General features: G+C 37.9%; 1 protein-coding gene across 1 annotated transcript in view; it reads left to right on the top strand.

Moving 5' to 3' along the window:
• The window catches only part of tln2a (talin 2a), a 101800-nt gene extending 80040 nt beyond the window's left edge, over positions 1 to 21760 (top strand). The window contains exons 40-58 of the mRNA XM_087793377.1: positions 798 to 930; positions 2250 to 2351; positions 4601 to 4771; positions 4876 to 5022; positions 6876 to 6977; positions 7701 to 7820; positions 7882 to 8028; positions 11298 to 11464; positions 11922 to 12105; positions 12231 to 12356; positions 13358 to 13474; positions 13595 to 13780; positions 14387 to 14494; positions 14555 to 14660; positions 15901 to 16025; positions 18363 to 18551; positions 18611 to 18793; positions 18861 to 18986; positions 20352 to 21760. Of these exons, the coding sequence (XP_087649503.1) occupies positions 798 to 930; positions 2250 to 2351; positions 4601 to 4771; positions 4876 to 5022; positions 6876 to 6977; positions 7701 to 7820; positions 7882 to 8028; positions 11298 to 11464; positions 11922 to 12105; positions 12231 to 12356; positions 13358 to 13474; positions 13595 to 13780; positions 14387 to 14494; positions 14555 to 14660; positions 15901 to 16025; positions 18363 to 18551; positions 18611 to 18793; positions 18861 to 18986; positions 20352 to 20480 (2668 nt within the window). The 3' untranslated portion in view covers positions 20481 to 21760. The remainder of the gene's footprint in view (positions 1 to 797; positions 931 to 2249; positions 2352 to 4600; positions 4772 to 4875; positions 5023 to 6875; positions 6978 to 7700; positions 7821 to 7881; positions 8029 to 11297; positions 11465 to 11921; positions 12106 to 12230; positions 12357 to 13357; positions 13475 to 13594; positions 13781 to 14386; positions 14495 to 14554; positions 14661 to 15900; positions 16026 to 18362; positions 18552 to 18610; positions 18794 to 18860; positions 18987 to 20351) is intronic.
• The last annotated feature ends 1475 nt before the right edge of the window (positions 21761 to 23235 follow it).

Genomic DNA, 23235 nt, shown 5'->3' with positions numbered 1-23235 from the left:
AGTGTCTCCAGACAATTCCAAAGTAGTACAGATCTACTCAATTGAGCTTTTATCATGCGACCTGCAGACATGACAACATGAAAACACTTGATCAAGTCGCTTGGTTAGAATATCAAATTCTATTTTATGTAATCGTTCATTTTAAGATTCTAAATCTAAATAATATAATATCAATTTTAATATACAAATTATTTAGAGAAAAAAAAATTTCAATAAAATAATTAAAAGTTTCAACATTTGTAATGTTGAATTGAATTGTTCAATCTTCTGATGGAACTGAAATACTTCCATACACAAGCCACCAAATATGATCAAATCATATACACTAATTCATGAGTCTCACAAATCAATCACATTTATTTGGATAACATTTCAAATAATTTCTAGCATCACTCGGAACCAACTTTCACTCACAATTCAAATTCACTCACTCACCAGTAGAGTTTATTTTTCATCATATTTCGAGCGCCTGCATGTGAGGAAGAGGATAATGTCTTAATTTATTCTGCCCCCATGGCCTGGTACCACTTGCAGACTTCAAAGCAGATTTGGCTGCACAGTTTGATCCTTCACAGCGATGAGACCCTCCAGGGCCCAAATTTAGCAGATTCATCCTGTAAGAGATTCAGCAGAGCAGATGCTGAAGGAACTCTCGGCAACCTGAACATTTCCGCTGCTGTCCTGCATCGAGCCATGTTTCATGTTCTCTCTCCATCCTCTCATTCTTCTTCCTCATCGCCTCATCTTGTTTATTACCCTTTTTTTATTACGTTCTCTTCTTCCCGTCTGCCGCTCAGGGACAAAGCCCCGGGCCAGAGAGAGTGCGACTCGTCCATTGATAACATCAACAAATGTATCCGTGACATTGAGCATGCGTCTCTGGCAGCAGTCAGCCAGAGTCTGCCCAGCAGGGACGACATCTCACTGGAGGTAGGAGAAGATGTCCCAAAATGGCTGCGAGTCACCGCAGCATGTGTTGCTGTCATGTCTGTAAAAGAATATATAATCGTACATTAGTAATGCCTGATAATCAGGACTTTCCTGCATCATTCCTGACCACTTCTCTGCATTCTTCGAACCCCAATTTCCTCTTTTGGAACAGCAATTCATTATCCTGTAGCACCACTTTCACCTTTTCTCTACCATCACTCAGAAAGAAGTAAATTAAATGAACAGAAAAGCATAAAAATACATTAAAAAAAGTAAGTCATCTTTTTATTTATTTTATTTTTAATAAATATGTTGGGGAAACAAAAAATATATTAGTTCAATATTAACTTTTTCAATAATAATTTATTACAACTTGGGCATAATATTTATATTCATTCATAAATGTTTTTTTAAAACAATGACAAGGAAAGAAAATATGGGGAATTTAAAATAAAACCAAGTTAAATGGTGGTAATAAATAATGCAAATGTTCAGATTTTTCCCCATTGTCACAACATGTCTACTAGTCTAGTTTGTCCACACAACACATTACATTCTCAACATTTTTCCAGTCGTTTCATTAGATGGATGAATGGATGGATGGATAAAACTTATTGATTGAAAATGGAAAACTATTACATACAGAGGTTGATTGGTAACTTGGGGAAATAGATTGATGAATAATAATCATTTAAAAATTAAGTAGCAAGTAGTTGAAGGATCTAAAATGAATGGAAAAAAGCTCTTTGTTTTGCTCCTACTGTAACAAGCCAAAATCAATGCAACATTAAAAATCCTTTTTTCAAAAAAACATTTTTGGAAGAATAAGGTTAAAAAAACAAACATTTTTCCTCAAAAGCAGATTCTTCAATATATCTAATTATAAGAAATAATTCTTCATATCATAGTTTTGTTATAATATGCAAACTTGAGGCAACAATACAAGAAAAAAATGATATTGTCTTGGATTGACTCTTCAACTCTGTATCCTACCAAGAAAAACTAGTAATTATTCTGGGCAGTAGGCAGACTGTGCTGAGCGGTCGATCTTTACCAAGTGAAATATAGTGATGAGATTAGGCTTTTATAAGAAAAAGTGGAGGTTTTTAGTCGGGAGAGTTGATGGAGACGTTCACTGTCTTACATTCAAAATTAGTGTCCTTTTTTCCTGGATGCAGTTATTATAGCTGCTGATAAACAACCTCAGCATTCTCTGTCCTCCTAGTGTCCGCAGCCTCCAGATGCCCGGTCCCAACGTCCCTGTGTCTCCAATTAAAAAGCAGCACGGGAGCTAATTTCTTTTTATTTCCCTTCTGCAGGCTCTGCAGGAGCAGCTGACTTCCACCGTGCAGGAAATTGGACACCTAATTGACCCCGTTTCCACCGCAGCCAGAGGCGAGGCTTCCCAACTAGGACACAAGGTTTGTAGGACTGAGAGCTTGATGATTTTGCAAGTTGTCTCCAACTTTTAAAGGAACATTACTTGACTTAAGAGTGCTGCTTTTATTTTCAAATCTTCATTTAGATACTAGGAATACAAGTAATGAAAATTCTTAGTTTCTACTTCTAGTAGATTCCTAGAATTTGTAAAAAATAATATAGATCATAGGTTTTAAATTATTGGTTGATAATTATGGAAGAAGGTTTAAATGAAAAAAAAAATATTAAGACGGAAATACATAAAACAATTAAAATACTGACCTAAATGACTGTGATAATAATTAAAATGAATATTAATAAATGCATAATTATTAAATATAAGGCTTTTTTTTAAGTATATACTGTGTTTAAAGAGAGAAATCAGAAAGTATTATTTCACGAATAGTGATGACCTTTTCCTTCTCTTGGAGCCTGAAATCTTAAAGAGAAACCCCAGTTCATGTTTTTCCATGTGCAAAAGCATTTGAGTCCAATTATGCTGCATTTTCTCTGAAGAGAACAAGAGCTCATCGATCAGTGTGAGCCGTCCACGTTTGAAACGGATGGATGTGCCTCAATGTAATTGCTGGGTATTGATCATTTTTCTGAGAAAACATCATGTATTGTTTCTACCTGATGAAAACCAATTAGAATTAAAATGTATGTGACAAAGTGCAGCGAGGAATTTTCCATGTTAGGGACCTTGTAGGGATTAAGCTTAATGGATGGCATTAAAAGGAACTTGAGAGAATCAGTAGATAGAAAGTAAACGTACTCCTTCCCCTGCTCAGAAATCTCTCACTTTGTTGTTGTCAAATAAATACTTTGTGAGATCATAACCGTAAAGATAATTTAGTGGTTGTTTTTAATAGTTTCCACTTTGATAAGCTATAACATTATGACCTCTACTTGTGTAAGTGCACAGCACAGATTGGTCGGTTTATGTTTCATCAAAGTCAAAATAAGCAATATACACTGCTGCAGCAACAACACTTTTTATTTTCTTTGTTTCTTATAAGAGCAAGTCAGCTTCCTTCAGTTACACCAATATTTCTTATTCTCCCTACTCCCAACCCTCCTCTTCATGCTGTCTTTATGCATTATCCTTCTTTATTTCATCTCTAAAGTTCTCCTCTACACAAACCATTGTCTTCCCTAACTTAGTTTACTTTTTCACGTGTTCCTCTGATATACTAATTTCTGATCTTATTTCGTCAGTCCCAATGACGGCTTCTGTGTCTTTATCTCTTCTAACTCTGTTCCTGAGTCTTAAAAGCATAAATCATGTCTGACTGGCCACTATAGCTCCTCTTTTATTCTTGCTGCTAGTCTCCTCTAGTTCCACCTTGCCTTCGTTATCTTCTTGCACTACCTTGACTTCTGCGTTGCAAAAAAAACTATTTTTACTTTTTTTTTTTGTCCAAGTGGAGCGACACACACTTTACCAGTTTCAGTAAATGTCCTATTTTCAAGCAGTACAACAAATTATAACCTTGCCTTGATTGTCTGGGTCATTCATTCAAATTTGCTGAAGGTCTAAACATAATTTCAGTAATATGAAGCAGTGTTCTGCTGGATGTAAGATTTGATATTTTAATGTTTGGCCAAGATGATGTTTTTTTTTTCATTGTTTCTGTATCACTTGGTCTGGTTAGACCAGGGGTGTGCATTTACACTTCCTGTGGTGCCACATTATATCCTGTGACTGTTGTGCAGGACCAATGACTCAAATTATAATGGAAAAACCCCAAAAAAGGGAAAAGATCATCATACAATTAACTTAAATAAATATTTATTTTAACGGCTAAGTTGTGTCCACAATAAGGAGAGAGAAAAATAAGAACTTAAAGTTATATTTAATATGTAAATGTTAATACAATAATTAATACAAAATAACAATGTTTTTTGTGAGAAACATTTTCTGACCTCATGACGGCCTCATAAATAGTCAAGGGGCCACATGTGGCCCATGTTAGACTAATACAAATCAAAGATGGCAGGTAAGGTTGCAGGGAAAAAAAAAGTCTAAAAGTTGACTTGGCCTACGATTTTGCCAAATCCTGATTTGATGAAACACATTTTGGTCTGGAAATGGGTTTACTTGAAACCATATGCTGGGAAGATTGAGTAAGATTATATCAGAGAGACATCTGAGCCGGAGCTGGTGTTCATAATGTTGATGAGGATTGTTACATTTAACGAAGCAATTGATATTATTTTTGGAGTATCTAACTTTAATCTTTAACCTCAGGTGACTCAGTTGGCCGGTTACTTTGAGCCTCTGATCAGAGCATCTGTGGGCGTGGCCTCCAAGTTAAGGGACCACCAGCAGCAGATGACCTTCCTGGATCAGACCAAGACCTTGGCAGAGTCGGCGCTGCAGATGCTCTACGCTGCCAAAGAGGGAGGAGGGAACCCCAAGGTAAGATCGTTTTACTTCACCTCTGGTAGAACTTGATCTGGACTTCTCTGTGGCTCTGATGTAATCCTGCAGCTTGAGTGTTTACATGTGTGTTCACTTCTCAGGCGGCTCACACTCATGATGCCATCGCCGAAGCATCCCAGCTGATGAAAGAGGCGGTGGATGACATCATGGTGACTCTCAACGAGGCTGCCAGTGAAGTGGGCCTGGTGTCAGGCATGGTGGACTCCATCGCAGAGGCCATGGCCAAGGTGAGATCTGGACCAACGGAGCATGTCTGTTTCACAGTTATGTTCATAATTTCCTCTTTTATTGGATGGATTTTTTGGGAATGAAATGACTGCCATTTGAATTGTAAGGAAAGTAAATAATCTAGAAAGTTCTCCGAAAGGTACTTGAGTGCTTTAAATCTGAACAAAAATAAAAATTATATATAAAATGAGTCTTGCAAGAACACAATTACAATAAAAAAAACTTTGAAAATAAGATTATATTGATCTAGATTCTTGCTAAAACTGGCAACATGTAAGATTTAACTATCGGTTTCTGGCTCCCCCTGTGGTAGAACAGTGTAAGTCAAGATCAGCATGGGAGCGTTTGTTTACAAACCTTCAGAATAATGGGTTAATTCCTGTTTTATCGTCCTGTACTCGTTACTTCAGCAATTATGAATGCAAAACGGTGATGGGTCCCTTACCTGTTTTGTTTGTACACTACTGGCAATAAATTCAGATCCTGTAACAATGTCTGCTCTAAAGCAGTTTGGTGCTCATGTGGACGCTTTGGTAACATTGGAAATAAAAAGGTTATAAAATGTATTGTGCTATGATCCACTGCTCCGGACACAAGACACTAGAATAATAATGACCAAGACATTTAAACTATGGAGAGACTTGCATATCCCTTGTGTTATCTGACCGGCTTACATTGACCCAGAGATAACGCAAGGGATACCACAAAAACATTTGTTTCCAGGCCACCAGGTCACCTTGACATGTAAAGGCAAAGTTGTTTCTGCGTTTCTCTATGATACAGATCTTGATAATAGGTTGTAAAAAAAGCTTTAAATAAATAAAAACATAAAACGTTACATAGTGCTGCTCAAATAATTACAAGTTTAGGTCAGAAGTAACTGCATTAGTCTTGACTACTTGAAGCCGTTCTTTTTTTTTAATGACTTAAAACTAGTCTTTGATCCAATAATATGCATCTTAAAAATTGACATCAATTTTACAATCAACCAAGACTTGAAGGGTTCATGCAGTTAACAGCGTGGTAACGTAAAATAACCTTCAGTGTAAGACTGTGCTGGCTTTGATTTAACTTACTTTATTGAACTATAATAACATAGAATTATTCACTTTGATAACATTCCATTAAATATTGACATTATAACTTCTAACCATACTGCTACTAAATTAATACAAATTCTTTGTATTTTTCCTAAATCAAAAAGTTTGTAATTAGTTTTATATCGTGGTGAAAAGAAAGTAATTGGATTCTCAAGATGGATTAATTTAGATAAAAAAAGGTATTAACTCTGAAAACTAGATGGTAATTTTATTCTTCCCTGATATTTTTTGTAGCTGAGAAAAACACTGAAGGTGGAAAAAGTGCATCGGGTGATCGTGTCACCGCAGGAAACTGAGTTTTTGTGTCGTCTGTCAGCTGTGATTAATGCCTGAGCTTCAGGAAGTGGTTGATTAATTGCGGTCGGATCTCGTTCCTGGAGCAGTCTCGACTCAGAAGTATCTCCGCCGAACTTGAAGTCACTTTGTCAATACTGCAGTTTCCAGGGTGTTAATTTGCTCCGCAGATTAAACGAACGTCGTGTTCTTGTTGAATGTTTCATTTTTTTCCGCTACGGCTGCGGCGGCATGCATCTAACCACATGGTGTTGTCTCTGCGGTCGGACATGTGGAACACGGTCTGAAATGACAGCTAATGATTTCTTCACCAGCTGGCCATCGCTGTGTTGTCGTTTCTCAACTTGTAATTGCTATTTTTAATTAGTGTTTGTCTTGTTGAATCATTGGCGGCCATGATTACAATTGTTGTAGTCCTGTCTCTGTGACAAACTCTTCCTGAATATTGTGTTCCTCAGCTGGATGAAGGGACGCCGCCTGAACCGGAGGGCTCCTTTGTGGACTACCAGACCAGCATGGTGAAGCACTCCAAGGCCATCGCAGTCACTGCCCAGGAAATGGTGTGTAAACAAGCAGATACCGTTTTAAATATTGTTGCTAAGAAATATCTCCAACAAAAGGACAGGAAGTCGAGTTAGAAGAGTTGTCATCAAAAATTAGTCAATCAGCGACTAATCATGAATTGGGGAAGATGACGTGATTAGGTGAGAACCTTCTGTGGCAACACCTGATGGGAATTAATTATGAATTAAACCAATTTTAAAACCTAAAACGACTATAGAGAACCCATACCTCCATCCAGCAACGCACTTAAACCCTTTTTTTTCCAAATCGTATCCTGATCAATACTGTATTTTTCTAAATATGCAGCACACTTACAATCCTTAAGGAAGGGAATTTAGCATTTGAAATATTGTTGATGGTGTTGAGCTCACGGGACATTGGGTGACAATAGTTATCATTTACCATAACTTTCAATAAGATTAGGAAAGACTGTATCATCATAACCATCAATATACAAAGTACCGTATTTACCGTTGAAAATAAGTATTAGGATGTTAATAAGGGTGAAATCTAAATAACTTTTCTAGAGTACATTATTATGTGCTTCATACTTAATTGGCTAATATGCTTTGAATACACACAATTTTATGATACAGTTTGGTTAGCATGTTTTGTTTGCCCGCCACCTGACGGCAGATTCATTAGGTCCATGTTTTGTGATTTAAAAACGTATGTAATGTATGTAAATGTATCTAATGTATTGTTGTCATCCTCATCAGATGACCAAATCAGTGACCTCTCCAGATGAGCTCGGCGCTCTGGCCTCGCAGGTAACCGTGGACTACAGCCAGCTGGCCGTGCAGGGACGAATGGCGGCTCACACGGCCGAGCCAGAGGAGGTGAGCACAACTTTTTTTTTCTAGTCCCACTTTCATTTAACACTTCTGAGATTTCTTCCAGATCGGGTTCCAGATCAAGAACCGCGTGCAAGACCTGGGTCACGGCTGTATCTTCCTGGTCCAGAAGGCCGGCTCGTTACAGATAATGCCGTCGGACAGCTACACCAAGAGAGAGCTCATCGACTGTGCAAGGACCGTGACGGAGAAGGTACTGCAGAGGCTTTACTGTCCTCTTTTCACCACTAACAAACCCAGAAAACCATATAACGTCAGATTATAAAAGTGACTTAACGCTTTAAACCATGATGAGAAATTAGATCTTGGTTCAAAGACATGTTTTAATTAGAACGAGAAAGAACGATGGGAGACGCTTCATCTCTCCGTCTGAACCCTTTCTCAAACAATGACGTGTTAAGTTGCCACATCCCAACTGCACAAGCAGTAATTAAAAGTCAGGAGAACAGATATGAAAAGGCTTTATCACTCAAGACCAAACCAGTGTTCATTCCTTCAAAGTCCGCACATATGTCCGAAAACCCCCCCCCTTCTGGGTCTCGTACCAACAGTAGTGATGAAGAATAATACAAGAATAATATAAGGGATTAGAAAATATGATGACATAATAATTATATTTGTTTCTGACACATATAAATCAATATATCAGATAGTGTTCATGTGCAATGTTCATGTTGATACGGTAAGCTATGAAGATGCCAGTGTGGAAGATAAGAAACATATAAATTTGTCTTATAATAGTACAAATGAAGGAAAGGAACTTGCTTGGTGAGTGTAACCGACAGCTTGGTGAATATTAGCAAAATTTTGATAAATGTAAATATTGTGACATTTTCTTGTACATTCCTGCACCGATTTTTATTTAACAGCACTGTATCTGTTATATATATTCAATTTTGTATTCATCATTGTTGTTTTATTGGATTATATTTTAATTAAGTATGCATCAAATAATTAAATTATTTTTTAATGTACAATACCATGCAAATATTCCCTGTTTTTCTTATTTTTGTGTTTGATTTCAAATTCCTGCTGCTCGATGGCAGCTCCGCAACTAAAGAAGAAAAAAAACTGTCAATGATGAATCGTTTTAAAACAAACAATGAAACAAAACAATTATTGTTTCATTGTTTGTTTTAAGACAATTGAAAGCAGTTACAGAGTCAAGTACTCGGACAATGCTACTAATACATTCTTACTACAGTATCACAATATAGTGTATCGCCAGATTCTTGCCACTACACATCCCTAGTCAATATACATTGTGTTTGACCTTTGACTTGAAAAAACGACGACCATTTGGCAGTTCACAGGTTTTCCGCGTATGAGGTGTCCAGAGCTTTGTGTATAGTAATGTCTAGCTTAGAAGCTACATATATAGCTTATATATGCACAAGGTACAAAATGAGTTGTCAGTACGAGCAATAGTAAGCAGTATTTTTTAAATCTCACATTCCGGTGTTTCCTCTGTGCTTGTCCTCACATGATTGCACCTAAACAGGAGATTGTGCAGTCATTTGTGGTGTAATAACTCAAGTGTCGAACCCCTGTACCAGTTTAAAAACGTCAATTTTCTGTGCCACTGATCCATCCGACAGAAAATCAAATCCAGACCGACATGTTGAGTATTTTACTCTGTGACTGATGCCGCACCGCCGAGCTGCTGACAGGCTTTTTTATGCTGTCAAAGGGTTTCTGAAATTCCCTGAGTGGCTGCGGCTTTGGTCTTTTGGATATGAAATATTTATTATATTCTCAAAAGGATCCTCCATTTTGTGACAGCGTTTTGACAAAGAAGTGATGTTCCGGCCGTGTCGACGAGCTGCAAATCAACTTTTGATTCATGAATGTCACATGGTCTGGATGTTTCCCTAACAAAGATGTATGGGAGAGGTTTTTGACTGAGAGGTACTTTTTGGAGCCATTTCTATACAACAAACATACTATGAAAGGATTTTGAAAAGATTACTTTTCTAGGAAAGTTTCCCTTTTTTTCAGAAAAAGTGCTTAAAAAGAATTCAAAACTTGAAGAAACTTTTTAAAATGTTTGTGAATCAGAAAACATTTATTATCTGAAATTTAAAAATATAAAATAAAAAGAGATTTTTTGTTGTGTAATACGCTCAATGTAAAATAAAATGAATGAAATACAATAAATTAAATGTGAATAATAAAATAAGAGAACATGAAAATGAACTAACAGTAGATGCTCATGATCTACAGTATATAGTGCCACCAGACAATACAATACTAACATTTTGATATTAAATTGTATTGAAAATATTTAACTTGGAATTATTTAGTATTAGAATTATTTGAATAAGAATATCAAACTCTATGTGAAAAAATATTATTCATTCATTTAAAAAAAAAATTTGAACTTTTTTAATTCAATTATAAAAAAAATAAATAAAAGAAATGTAACTTTTCCAATACAAACCTTTTTGAATTAGTTCATTCAAAATAACAATTAAATACTTAAAAGTTAAAGAATAAAACACTCTTACACTCATTTAAGAACATTCTCATTTCATGCTTAAAAAATAATTGAATTCAGAAAATTCAAGTTTCAACATTAGAAATTCAACCCCTGAATATCCTGATGTCACTGATATTCTTCTATGTTATGTAGCGATCAGCAGTAGTTGTCCAAGGTCAGGAAAGCAGCAACACTTTTTTATTAGGTACTGACCTCTGCAGAGAAGGAATAGTTGCACAATGAAAAGGTTATGTTTTTTTTTGGAATATCAAAGTGGTGACAAGGTGACATAAGTATCACTGGTACATACATGAGTTAGAAAGTAGGAGCGCCACGACGAGGAATGTTGGGTGGCCTAGAGAAGAACGAAAGCTGCTGGAGTCACTGTATCCTCTTGTCCTCAGTCATCGCCGGAATCTAAGGGATTTAACATTTTCTTTAGCTATGGATTACTGCTGCCATCTATTGGCCGGAAGTTTAATGCCAACACAAAAACGAATCTGAATGTTTGCATGCAAATTGTTAATCTAAAAGAAGTTATGGTTTTAATTTCAATAAATTGTGTATTAAATAATTAAACAACTATTATAAAAAATAAAAAATAATTTGAAAGCCCCCCCACTCGAAAAAAAAAAAAAAAAAAATGGGTACAGTGTTGTTGAATATCGTTAACGTATTATTACAAAATTGCTATATTCAACTTGTGTGTTTTCTCAGGGTCAAGATCACCCAATATTTTCTTATGTCCCTTTTGTCTTATGTAAATGCTATAAAGTGCTATTGATAAACTGAATTATATGGATAAAGTAAAAGTGCAATAATGTGTTAAGACAAACATACAAACTTACAAAAACATAAAACATGATCTCTAAATACATCTGTAAAGATGGAAAATAAATGTTAATTAAAAAAAAGATTCTCATTTCACAACTGTCTCGTGGTGTCCCTCACCAGGATAATCAATCACGGTCGTGTGTCCTCAGGTGTCCCTGGTGCTCTCGGCCCTCCAGGCGGGTAACAAAGGCACGCAGGCCTGTATCACAGCTGCCAGCGCTGTCTCCGGAATCATCGCCGACCTCGACACCACCATCATGTTCGCCTCGGCTGGAACGCTGAACACGGAGAACGAGGAGTCCTTCGCTGACCACAGGTGAATAGTTGAGGGACAGTAAAACCACCTCTTATTCCTCCCCCTTCCTCCGGCCGCCTTTCCCCCACGGCTTGACAGCTTGACAGTCAGTGAGTTACTGGAGGAAATGTCTGGAGTTTGAAACTACAAATTACCCCAAGGGTTTGAAAGATGGATGATGGAGAGTCACATCCCCACCCGTCTGGTTTTTCTCTCCAACCAAAGAATTTAGCTCCAAATGTTCTTACAGGAAACGGTTGGAGATGATGCCTTCAATACTATGGAAGTATATCAGTGGCATCAGAATATTTAATGGTTGAATTTAGCATTTAAAAATGAGGAGTCATTTTTTTAATGTTAAGTTTCCTAGAACTCTACACAGTCCAGTGGACATGCTCTTGAACTACATGAATAACCATGACCTGGATGGATCAGAACATGAACACCTTCTCTGTTTCAATCTGATTTAATCTCTCAGAGAAAACATTTTGAAGACGGCCAAGGCGTTGGTGGAGGACACAAAGATGTTGGTGTCTGGAGCAGCTTCTGGTCAAGACAGACTGGCTCACGCCGCTCAGTCTTCAGCCAAAACCATCACGCAACTGACTGACGTGGTCAAACTAGGAGCTGCCAGCATCGGGTCCGATGACCCGGAGACACAGGTGAGTCCAGATGACGTAAAGCTTCTTTCCAGATACACATATTTTAGATTTCTCGCTCCTGAGTAGATTTTTTTATACGTAGGTTTGTCAGTTTTGGACTGAGTTTGTTTGTGTTTGTCCTCCAGGTGGTTCTGATAAACGCGGTCAAAGACGTGGCCAAGGCCCTGGGCGAGCTCATCAGTGCCACCAAGTGTGCTGCCGGCAAAGCTGCAGATGACCCGTCCATGTATCAGCTGAAGAGCGCCGCCAAGGTGAGAGGAGCGGTGCGTCAACACAACAAGAGGAAATGGATTGATCTTCTCTGATCAGGCATCATTAACACCAAGAAGATGTTTTGAAGATAGTTTTCCTGATCTTCCTTGAGATATTCCTTGTTTTCAGAGGTCAATTTTAGGGTGTTTTCTGGTAAGAAAAAAGCCACACTGCGGTGTAAAATTAACCCTTCATAAAACCGACCTCTGTTCAGCTCTTGTGCCTATTATATAGTATTGGTTCAAACCACCTCAGATCAAGAGGTAGAGCTCGAGTGGCTCATGATTGTAGGTATGAAGCCATCATCTTAAGGCCCTTATGGATGATGTATTGTTTACAAATGAGCCTTTTATTTCCTGCAGAGCAACTAGATAAATATATGCTGCATATACAGTATTTCTAGCAGCAATTTTTTTTCAAAGAAATGTCAAGGAAAATACACATTAATGTCCGATAAGATGAACTACAAAAATCCATCTTTTAACCAATATTAATGCAATTTACTGATAAGATAGCAAGATAAGATAAATAAGGTAACATCTAATATATGTTTATGATCAAATATAGTGTTTTACTTTTCTATCAGTTCTGGTTTGTTAAAACAAAAAAAAAAAGTGTAACATTGATGGTTATCTATAAATTGCTTCAGAGGTCACCATTAGTGTCATCGAGTGTGTTAAGGTCACTGATGGTTGACATTATTTTCAGAAGTTTAAAAAATGTGCATTTATTTTCAAACGCTGTATTGAAACTTTAGTTTCCGGTGAGTAGTATAGTGTGAACAATTAGTCTGGTTTTCTAGTCTGTGTTATTACCATCTACTGGACTAATGTGGGAACTACAGCCTCAAGATAATTTGGTTATAATTTGTTCGATTGACAGATTATTAACATTTTCACTTAGACCTCACATGTTAAATTATTTGTTAAAGTCTAATCAAAAGGAACATCTATCTATATTCTAACTTTTTAGTTTAATAAAAGTGTTTGTCGTTCACCAGGTGATGGTGACCAACGTGACATCTCTGCTGAAGACGGTCAAGGCTGTGGAGGACGAGGCCACGCGGGGCACCAGAGCTCTGGAGGCCACTATTGAGTGTATCAAGCAAGAGCTGGTGGTGAGAGTGGAAACATGTTTTAGAAAAACACTTTAAAAAATAAATATTGTAAATTAACATGTGTATCAAATTAACAACTGATGTTCATGAAGAAACTGCACCTTTTCTTCCCCCCCACAGCTGTTTCAGTCCAGGGACACCCCTGACAAGACCACCACCCCGGAGGAGTTCATCCGCATGACCAAGGGCATCACCATGGCAACAGCTAAGGCGGTGGCTGCTGGGAACTCTGCTCGTCAAGAGGACATCATCCACACGGCCAACCTGAGTCGCAAGGCCATTTCTGACATGCTGGTCACCTGCAAGGTTGGTCCGTGATCCTTGGAAGTAGACGAGTTAGCGTGAGTGTAGCGTAGGTGTCACTCAACCATGTTGTTGCCATAGCAACCTGGTTCGAGTTCAATCTGTGTTTAATGGCAGGTGTGACAAAGTTGTGATCAAAACAATATAATGACACAGTTTGTCATGCCGGGCAGCAGAAGTTCACACACTGATGATGTCACTGTCTCACTAATGAAATCTTCTATTTGACACTTTTATGTCATTTATATTCTGGGTCTGTGTAACCATGGAGACAACAGATTGGTTGTCTCGTAAATGAGGTGACTCTTTAGAATACACTATTTTACCTCCGGGCCAAAATATACCTAGTTCAGTAATTAACTCACTTAAACTTAATTTTGGTCACACTGAAATGCTGGTTTTTAATATGCTTTAGCTTATTTTTTAACGCTGTGCCTGCTTAATATCTATAATTTTGTGCTTTATTTATTCATCATGATGGTTCAAACACAGTTTGGGATTTCAACAGCGTTACAAGAAAATAAACGATCATCCTTCATGAAACAGATATTTATTAAATTACGTGATCTTAAACAACTGTATTAAAGACTATTTTTCTCTTTCTACCAGCAAGCGGCGTATCATCACGAGGTCAACGAGGACGTGAAGAAGCGAGCGCTGTCGTATGGTTCAGAGTGCACCACTGGATACATCCTGCTGCTGGAGCAGGTTCTCATGGTGCGTTTAAACGGTGTCAACTGTTTGGTGAGTTGTTAAAGGTCTTGAATGTGATCTCAGGTTCTGCAGAAGCCCAGCGCGGACCAGAAGCATCTGCTGGCTGTTTGTTCCAAACGAGTCGCAGGAGCTGTTACTGAACTGATCCAAACTGCAGAAGCCATGAAAGGTGAAGCACAAACACACTCATTCAAGAACATCTCATTTCAATTATTTCAACTTGTTCCTATTATTTATACCTAAAATGTTGAGACAGATGATGATCGTTATGAAAGTATATCAGTGTCATCAGAATATTGATTAGTTGATTTTAACATTTGAAATGTTGAAACTTTTTAATTGAAATGTTTTTGTTTCAAGTTTACATTTTTGTTTAAATAATTTCATGTAATGGTTTATTTATTGAAATAATGAGCATCAAGCAGTTTTGTATTGTCAGGTGTCAATATTATACCAACATTTTTATATCCAATTATATTGAGGATAATGAATTTTGAAAATGTATTGGAATAATTTGAATAAGAATATAAAACTCTTTGTAAAAGAAAAAAGGGAAAAATATAATTTATTAATTATTAAACAAACAAGTTAAACATTTGAATTTATAAATGGTTGAATTAAATTATTCAAAATAAAAATTTGATGCTTAAAAAAATAAATGAATTCAGAAAATACAAGTTTCAACATTGGAAATTCAACCCCTGAATATCCTGATGTCACTGATATACTTCTATATTCTGCAGCGGTCAGTAGTAGTTGTCCAGGGTCAGGAAGTCAGCAACACTTTTTAAACAGTTTTATTAGGTACTGACCACTGCAGAGACGGAATAGTTGAAAACGCAAGGATTAGAATTGTGTATGAATGTCAAAGTGGTGACAAGGATCAGGAGAAATGTATTGTAAAGAGTGATTCATCATCCTGAGATTAAAACAGAGGTTGACAGCAGCTTCAGTGGTTTAACCTCTAATAACCCTGGTGTCCTCCTTCTCTTGCCACAGACGCAGGTAAGTCCGCTCGGTTTCTCTGAGTGATTTCAGCTACGAGCTGCTCTTCACTGCCTCTAACATCTTCTTTCATTCTGGAGTCCAGCAGCTCTCAGGCTTCCGCAGAGCACACACACACCAGACGCACACAAACTCACAACCACCAGGCACACAAACTCACTTTCATCCATCGCGCTTCTTTTCATCATTTTCCTGCGTATTATTTAATTTTAATTGTTTTTTTTTGACAAGGTCGTGACCTCATCTTGGCTGCAGCGCTGCATGTGATGATCTGTTGTCGTGTTGTTGTTCTTCTTCTTGTGTGGCCACGTGTTTTGTTGTTGTTGTGAGGCATGGTCCAGTTCCTCGCCCGGAACTTTGTGTGACAGTCCACTTTTGTGAAAACTTGATTCCCTCGTCGCCAGGTTCCGAGTGGGTGGACCCCGAGGACCCCACGGTGATCGCAGAGACGGAGCTGCTGGGAGCGGCGGCTTCTATCGAAGCAGCTGCTAAGAAACTGGAGCAGCTTAAACCACGAGCCAAACCCAAGGTGAGGATTGATGTTCTTGGTGCTTTACTGGAGGAAACATTTAGTCAATTATTGCACTTAAAAATGTTTGAGAAACATAAGCTATACAATAAAATAAAATAAAAACATAGAGTTGGTACTACCTTATTTGGGTATAGGATAATATTAAGAGTTTTATAAATAAATAGATTTATATTTTATTGTGTATTGATAATTTGTGAACAATAGAATAATTGCGAAAAGATAAAATTAGTTGCTGATGAAATGGAAAAAAAGGAAATTAATTAAACTTTTTTTTCACGATGTAAAAGTTGCATTTGTCCCCCCTGGACATTGTAATGAGCAAACTGAAAGAAGGATCTTTAAAAATACTTTTTCTTCATAAAGTATTTATTGTTATTATACATGACTACATGCATGATGTCAGCAGCTGGTTGAAAAGTAGGTCCCCTTAAATCAGATTTAATTGATTTGATTTTATCATATTTTTAACAAGGGGATCTGCCTCAATAACCAAATATTCAAACCTATTCAAATAAAAAGTAAAACATAGTTTGTATTAAAACATTCAGATTTCAGATTTTCATTTTTTAGAATGTTTTATAGTGTTACATTTTATTTATTAACTGATTTTTGAACTATTTTCCTTCAAAGAAATTGACAGTATGTTGTATTGACTGTAACAAATGTTGATTTGGATCATTTTTTTAATGGCACAGCTTGTAGATTTTTGTTTTTGAGTTTTGTTTCTTCCATAAACTACGCTTTCAAATGCCCCATCGTCTGTCGTACGTTATTGAATGTAACATACAGGTGTGTCGATGCAACGCGGTGAATCTTCTCTCTTTTCGTTCATTTTGAAGGCATTTTAGTTAAATATTTTTCTTTCGAGAAATTTGAACTATGTTCCATTTATCAGCATCTGGCTTTTCCAAAACATACATTTATTACCATCAAAACATAAATTTATCACCATCTAAACTTTTCTCAAATATTCCATTTTGCTTGTTTAAAAGCCGTTTTGTTTCTTTTCTTGTTTTATATTTGTTTCTTTACTAATGCTTTTTTTTTTTTTTTGCATCTTTTTACGAGTAAAATAAATGTCATTTGCGCGAGCACAGATGCGATTCATAGACTGACCACTAGAGGCCAGACAACAACCCTTGAATGTCCGGACTTGCAAAATAAACATTTATCTAATGTATTTGTTCATGATCTGTGTCACATGTCGCCCTCCATCTTATCCCCATGAGTTGAGTTTCATTTCCCATCACTGAAATATCATCCCCACACCTCCATCCCTCCCATGTTTCCCTCCGCTCGTGGTCCAGTATACTCCAGTAGTCCAGTATACTTTGACCCCCCCACACCTCCCTGTGTAGACCCTTAACCTCCGGACGCCTCCTCTGCGGGGCTCTGTGTGATATGTTTGATATATTAGGTTGTTAATCAATCCCAACTATGTATCAAACATATTCCTACAGTGTCCTGCTCTGTCTACAGACTGTCTCTGTTGCATCTACACCGGACACGACTGTAGACGTCGTCCTTGTGCTCATGAACCCCTTTTTCAAGTCACAACTCCTGGATCTATGAACAAAATATTGGTCGGACGAGTCATTGGTTTCACAGCACGTCACACGATCGTAGTCGGAGAGTAGATACTTGGAGAGTAAGAAACAACATCAACGTCACAGAGAAAATAGAAACATGCAAACATCAGGAAACTTTAGTATCAGTGTCATCAGACAACATTTGACACTTTAGAAAGAAAAAATATGTTTTTGGAGCATTTAATTGTTATTTTTGAGTTAAAAAATGTCTATATTGAAAGTTGTTTTTTTAATATAATTATATTAAAATACATTACGTTAAAATATATTTTTCCAAATTAAATCTTCTTAGTTATTTTACTTTTTAAATTCAATTAAAGATGTTGGAATTATTCTATAATACATTTAAACGGCTATTAATTAAGATATAAAATTTAGAAACTTGTTTTTTAATAATTGGAATTAGAATATTAAACTCTTTGAATATTACAAAATATATGGTTTTAAATGTCTTTATTCAATAATTAAACAGAACAAAAAATAATCACCCTTTTAATATACAAATTATTTAATTCAATTATTCAATACAATAATTTGATGCTTAAAAAACACATTTTCAATCAAATTATAAAGTTTCAAAAGTTTCTATCTTAAATTCAAACATTCATTATTCTAATGACACTGATACTCGAGTCCTGCAATGCATGCTGGGATACATGTTTAGGTCCAGCTGAGTCATGATCTCCGTCCGTGCTGAGCCTCATGTGTCCGTGATGCGTTCACTGACCGTGTCCTTCCTCCTCAGATGGCCGACGAGACGCTGAACTTCGAAGAGCAGATCCTAGAAGCAGCGAAGTCCATCGCCGCGGCGACCAGCGCGTTGGTCAAGTCTGCGTCGGCGGCTCAGAGGGAGCTGGTGGCTCAGGGCAAAGTGGGCTCCATCCCCGCCAACGCCGTGGACGACGGGCAGTGGTCTCAGGGCCTCATCTCAGCCGTGAGTCCAGAAGCACGGACCCTCTCCCGCAGGTGGACTCAACCCCGTGTGTCTCGCAGGCTCGGATGGTCGCCGCGGCAACCAGCAACTTGTGCGAGGCGGCCAACGCGTCGGTTCAAGGCCACGCCAGCGAGGAGAAGCTCATCTCTTCGGCCAAACAGGTGGCGGCGTCCACCGCCCAGCTGCTGGTGGCCTGTAAGGTCAAGGCGGACCAGGACTCCGAGGCCATGAGGAGGCTGCAGGCACGTGTCCCGGCAACAGATCCACGCCCGGGTTCATGAAACTGACGGCTTGTGTCGCCCTCCTTAGATCGCCGGCAACGCCGTGAAGAAGGCGTCCGACAACCTGGTGCGAGCGGCTCAGAAGGCGGCCTTTGACAAAGCTGACGAAGACAACGTGGTGGTCAAGACCAAGTTTGTGGGTGGGATCGCACAGGTGAGTGATTTTAGTTTATTGTCACCTGAAGCTGGTTTAAGTAACGCTCTGTTGAGTCCACTGAGTTTTATTTTAAGACTATTTTGGTCCAGTTTTAGTCGATCAAAACCTTGTTATTGTCGTTCAATTCATTATAAATCCACAATAGTCTAAAACATGTGTCACACCGGTGGCCAAATCTATTCCTAGTTATTCTATGTGGCCCCTCGACTTGATCTTTTTTTTTTATTTTTTTTTTATTTTTTATTTAGAATCCCTTATTAGTCCCACGAGGGGAAATTCAACCATTCACACATACTGATGGGAGTAGGCTGCACACTTGCGCCAAGTTCACCATCAGGAGCAATCAGGGTGAAGTGTCTTGCTCAGGGACACAACGACACAAGCTTGTCTGGAGCTGGGATTGAACCTAGACTAACTGTTACATTTCTCAATTGATAAAGTTTTATTAAGTCTCATTATTTTTTATTGTTACTGTAAAATGTCGTTTTCATGCGTCAAAGATGGCGTCTGATGCATCTAAAAATAGTTATGGTCGCTTTGAGATGCGTTCTGTCACGATAAACAAACATGTTTCTTGATAATTTGAGTCGATGAAAACATCAGTAACGTTATCATGTTATGATCCAGGATTATTATCGTTATTACTACTTATTCTGCGTCAAATGTTGATACCATGTGAAAAGATGTTATTGTTCATACGTGTATAGTTTGCTTCTCAAGGTTAAGATTACATTTTTTAAATGTTCATCTCTGTAGCTGGAGACGTATTTTAGCAAAACTCTGGTGATATGATGCGTATCACGATATAGAGGCAACGATACGATATATTGTGATTCTGTAGTAAGAAGTATGTATGTGTAGTATTGTCGAGTACTTGACTCTTGTAGTATTTACAGACCACATGACTCTTGATGAAGTCGTAACTGCTTTCATTTGTTTTCAAACCAGAATATACGTCCAAACATCAGCTTTAAAAGCTGCTGGAGTCAAATGTATCCTCTCGTCCTCAGTCACCACCGGGATCTCACAGGATTTGTTCATTAAACTGTGAAGGACGTAATGGCTGCTGCTATCATATCCAGAAGTTTGTTTGCAACAAAAAAAAATATACAAACGCTGTAAATATCTGCATCGTATAATTTAATTTTATGCACACTTTAGCGTTTCTTCAGTTTTCAAATCATTTAATGTTTTTCATAGTGATTCTATGGTTTACACTTAAAGTGCTGTTAATATCGATGCAGTATTGTGTAAAACAATATTGCAATATTTAATTGCATCAATATTTTCTTACACTTCGACTCATTACTCGATTGGTTCTGTAAAAAACTCTTGGTGTTGACGGACGTGTGGTGCGTCCAGATCATCGCGGCTCAGGAGGAGATGCTGAGGAAGGAGCGCGAGCTGGAGGAGGCCCGGAAGAAGCTGGCTCAGATCCGACAGCAGCAGTACAAGTTCCTGCCCAGCGAGCTCCGCGAGGACCAAAACTAGACGAAGCAACTAAACTCTTCAGCCGGACGAGGACGAGGCTGGAGGATCAGGATCTGTGGCTCAGACTCGGCCACACCGAGGAGGAACTGAACCTAAAACTAGACTTTGTCCAGTAAAACCGACAACCACTGATCTCACACTGAATGTCAACCGCAGGCTCCGGAAGTGAATGTTTCTGCTCAGATGAATGTGTTCCAGCACCGGGGTCTTCATGCTCCTGCACCGGGGTCTTCATGGGTCTCCTGTGGAGGAGCGACCGCCGCTCTTCTGAACCCTCCAAGACTTACACAATATTTCCTTCAATCAGTTTTTCTCACCATTTGAAGAGGACATGAAACAAAAACAACTGCCAATCGAGAAGGTCTGCAGGTCCTAGAAGACTTTTCTTGTTCAGGGCACTTGAACGAAGTCAAGTCCTGGTTGTGCCCTGGACATCCTCGCTGCTTCTATAGGACTTGCGTGGTCATTTTAGCCACTTCCTGAATCCTCCATGTGACGCTCAAAATTATAATTTGTGAAAATCTTCTCTGTTGTCCACCAGAGGGAGCGACAAGATGACAAAAACAGATTTTGTGGAAATAATTCTTGATTTTGGAAACAATAATGTTCGATTCATCAAAGTATGTCCACGTGATTCTGCACACAACAGCACAAACTTTTTTTCTAGAACAAAAAGGACCTTCAGTGACGACAGAACAGAGTCATGGAGACGGTGCTGTTGACTGTTTGTTTGTCAACTTTGAAGAATGTGCTGGAGTTTACATCCCGACAAGAAACGACTCCTCGCAATAACTTTCAGGTCTGCGAACGCAACACGTGCAACTTGGATTAACCGATGATTGTAGTTTGTGTTACCGTGTCAACTATCTAGTGAGCCTGCCGTGTAAAAGCATGAGCTTCAGACGCAGCACCCTTTATACTGGAACATCTGTGTGTGTGTCTGTGTGTGTGTGTGTGTCTGAGTGTGTTTGTGTGTGAGGATGTCCACTTCTCTTCACTCACGTCTCTAGTGATCTTGTTATTAGTGCCTTAGTCTGTAGCCCATCCTTGCTTTACTTCACCCGACCGGTCTGTAGATGGCGCTGGAGTCTGAAACACCACAGACGTCATCTTTTAAAAGCCATTTCTCCTGCTGTCCAAGTTTAATGTGACGTTTTAAAAGATGTGAAGTAACCAGAAGTCTAGAAATGTTGACAAAGGGTGGACGAGAACGACGAGAACGACGAGTGAAAAGATATTTATCTGGCCTCAATAAAGATATTTTTTTGTATTCACTGAAAGATTGTCCTGATTTCAAACTACCTAAAACGTTTTTTTTCTTCTTTTCTTTTCATTTCCTGGTGACCTGGAAGGAATCGCTGCCGTTAAACCAGCCGTGAAGTTTGAGTAATTTGATATTTAAAGATGTTTTTTAATCGTAAGTGACAATTTTTACTCCGGGAACTATCGTTGTCCGACTGTTGTTGCTACACAGACAGTCAAATGTGTTCCAAGTAATATTATAAAATTCAAAAAATAAATAAATAATAAACTTGTTCAAACTTTCTTCAAAAGAAACGAAAGATAGTTTTAAAATATCAAACGTCCATTTAAAGAATGTTTCTTTTTTTTAATCGGAGTTTCACAATTTGAACAGCAGAGGGCACTGTTTCCCACACAACAATACCTCATGAGAGAAGGAGACGGTAAGCATCTTGGACCTCTTAATTGATTTCATCTTTGATTCACTGATCAGCGGAAATGGAGGTCAATAAAATGTTCTTTAGATTTAATGTGTATTAGATCCTACAGAACATTAAGAACGTGGGTCTATTGAGAGAGTTATCTGAACATCAAAGACGTTCATTTTAAACTTCACGTTCAGCAGGTGGCTGATGAATCCCTCCGTTTCTGTTTACATCCCGCTGTAGAGGTGTGTCACACTGTAATCTGTCCCCCCAACACGTCACCAGTGTAATCTTTCTACGATATGGTGTGGGATTTTAGTCTACATCCTCTAGATCTATGGCAGTCATCGATTGTGGAAATTTGATTTATAGCTTCATAAACTTGTCATCTTTGACAAAGGAGTCATGGCTGAAATATTGCTTTGATTATCATTTTATTTAAAGTTATGTATTCAAAATCTTTAATCTGCCATATTTAATGATCTGAGACCTTTCAATAAATATAACAAATTCAACCTTTAAATATTTTAAATATTAATTCAACCATTCAATAATCTGATGGCACTGATATACTTCCATAGGAAAAACAATATATAAACACACAGAAACGGGGAACAACAGTAAAAGATAAAGTAAACGACATGTTTTAACGGTGATGAAAAAACAACAACTTGATCAATATCTGATAAACATTGATGATAAAAACCGATCCTTTGCTCGACGTATAAAAAAAAGAAAAAAGTTTCAAATCTTGAACAGCAGAGGGCACTGTTTCCCAAACAACATAAACTCACGAGAAAAAGAAACGGTCAGCATCTTGGACCACTTAATTAATTTCATCTTTGATTCACTGACGACCGGAAATCGAGGTCAATAAAAGGTTCCTATTAGAACCAACAAATCTTTAAGAACTTTGGTTCTATTGAGAATTATCTAAATGTCAGCGACATTCATTTCAAACTCTTAAAAATGCAACAGTTGGTTGATAAACTTCACTGTTTACATGCCTCTGCATGTGTGTCACACTATAATCTGCCCCCGAACACGTCACCGTTGTCATTTTTCTGATAAATCTGAATACAAATAAT

Source organism: Callionymus lyra, chromosome 6 (genome assembly GCF_982586985.1).
Source record: "Callionymus lyra chromosome 6, fCalLyr1.hap1.1, whole genome shotgun sequence".
Taxonomy (NCBI): domain Eukaryota; kingdom Metazoa; phylum Chordata; class Actinopteri; order Syngnathiformes; family Callionymidae; genus Callionymus; species Callionymus lyra.
This window is presented reverse-complemented; position numbering and strand designations above follow the sequence as displayed.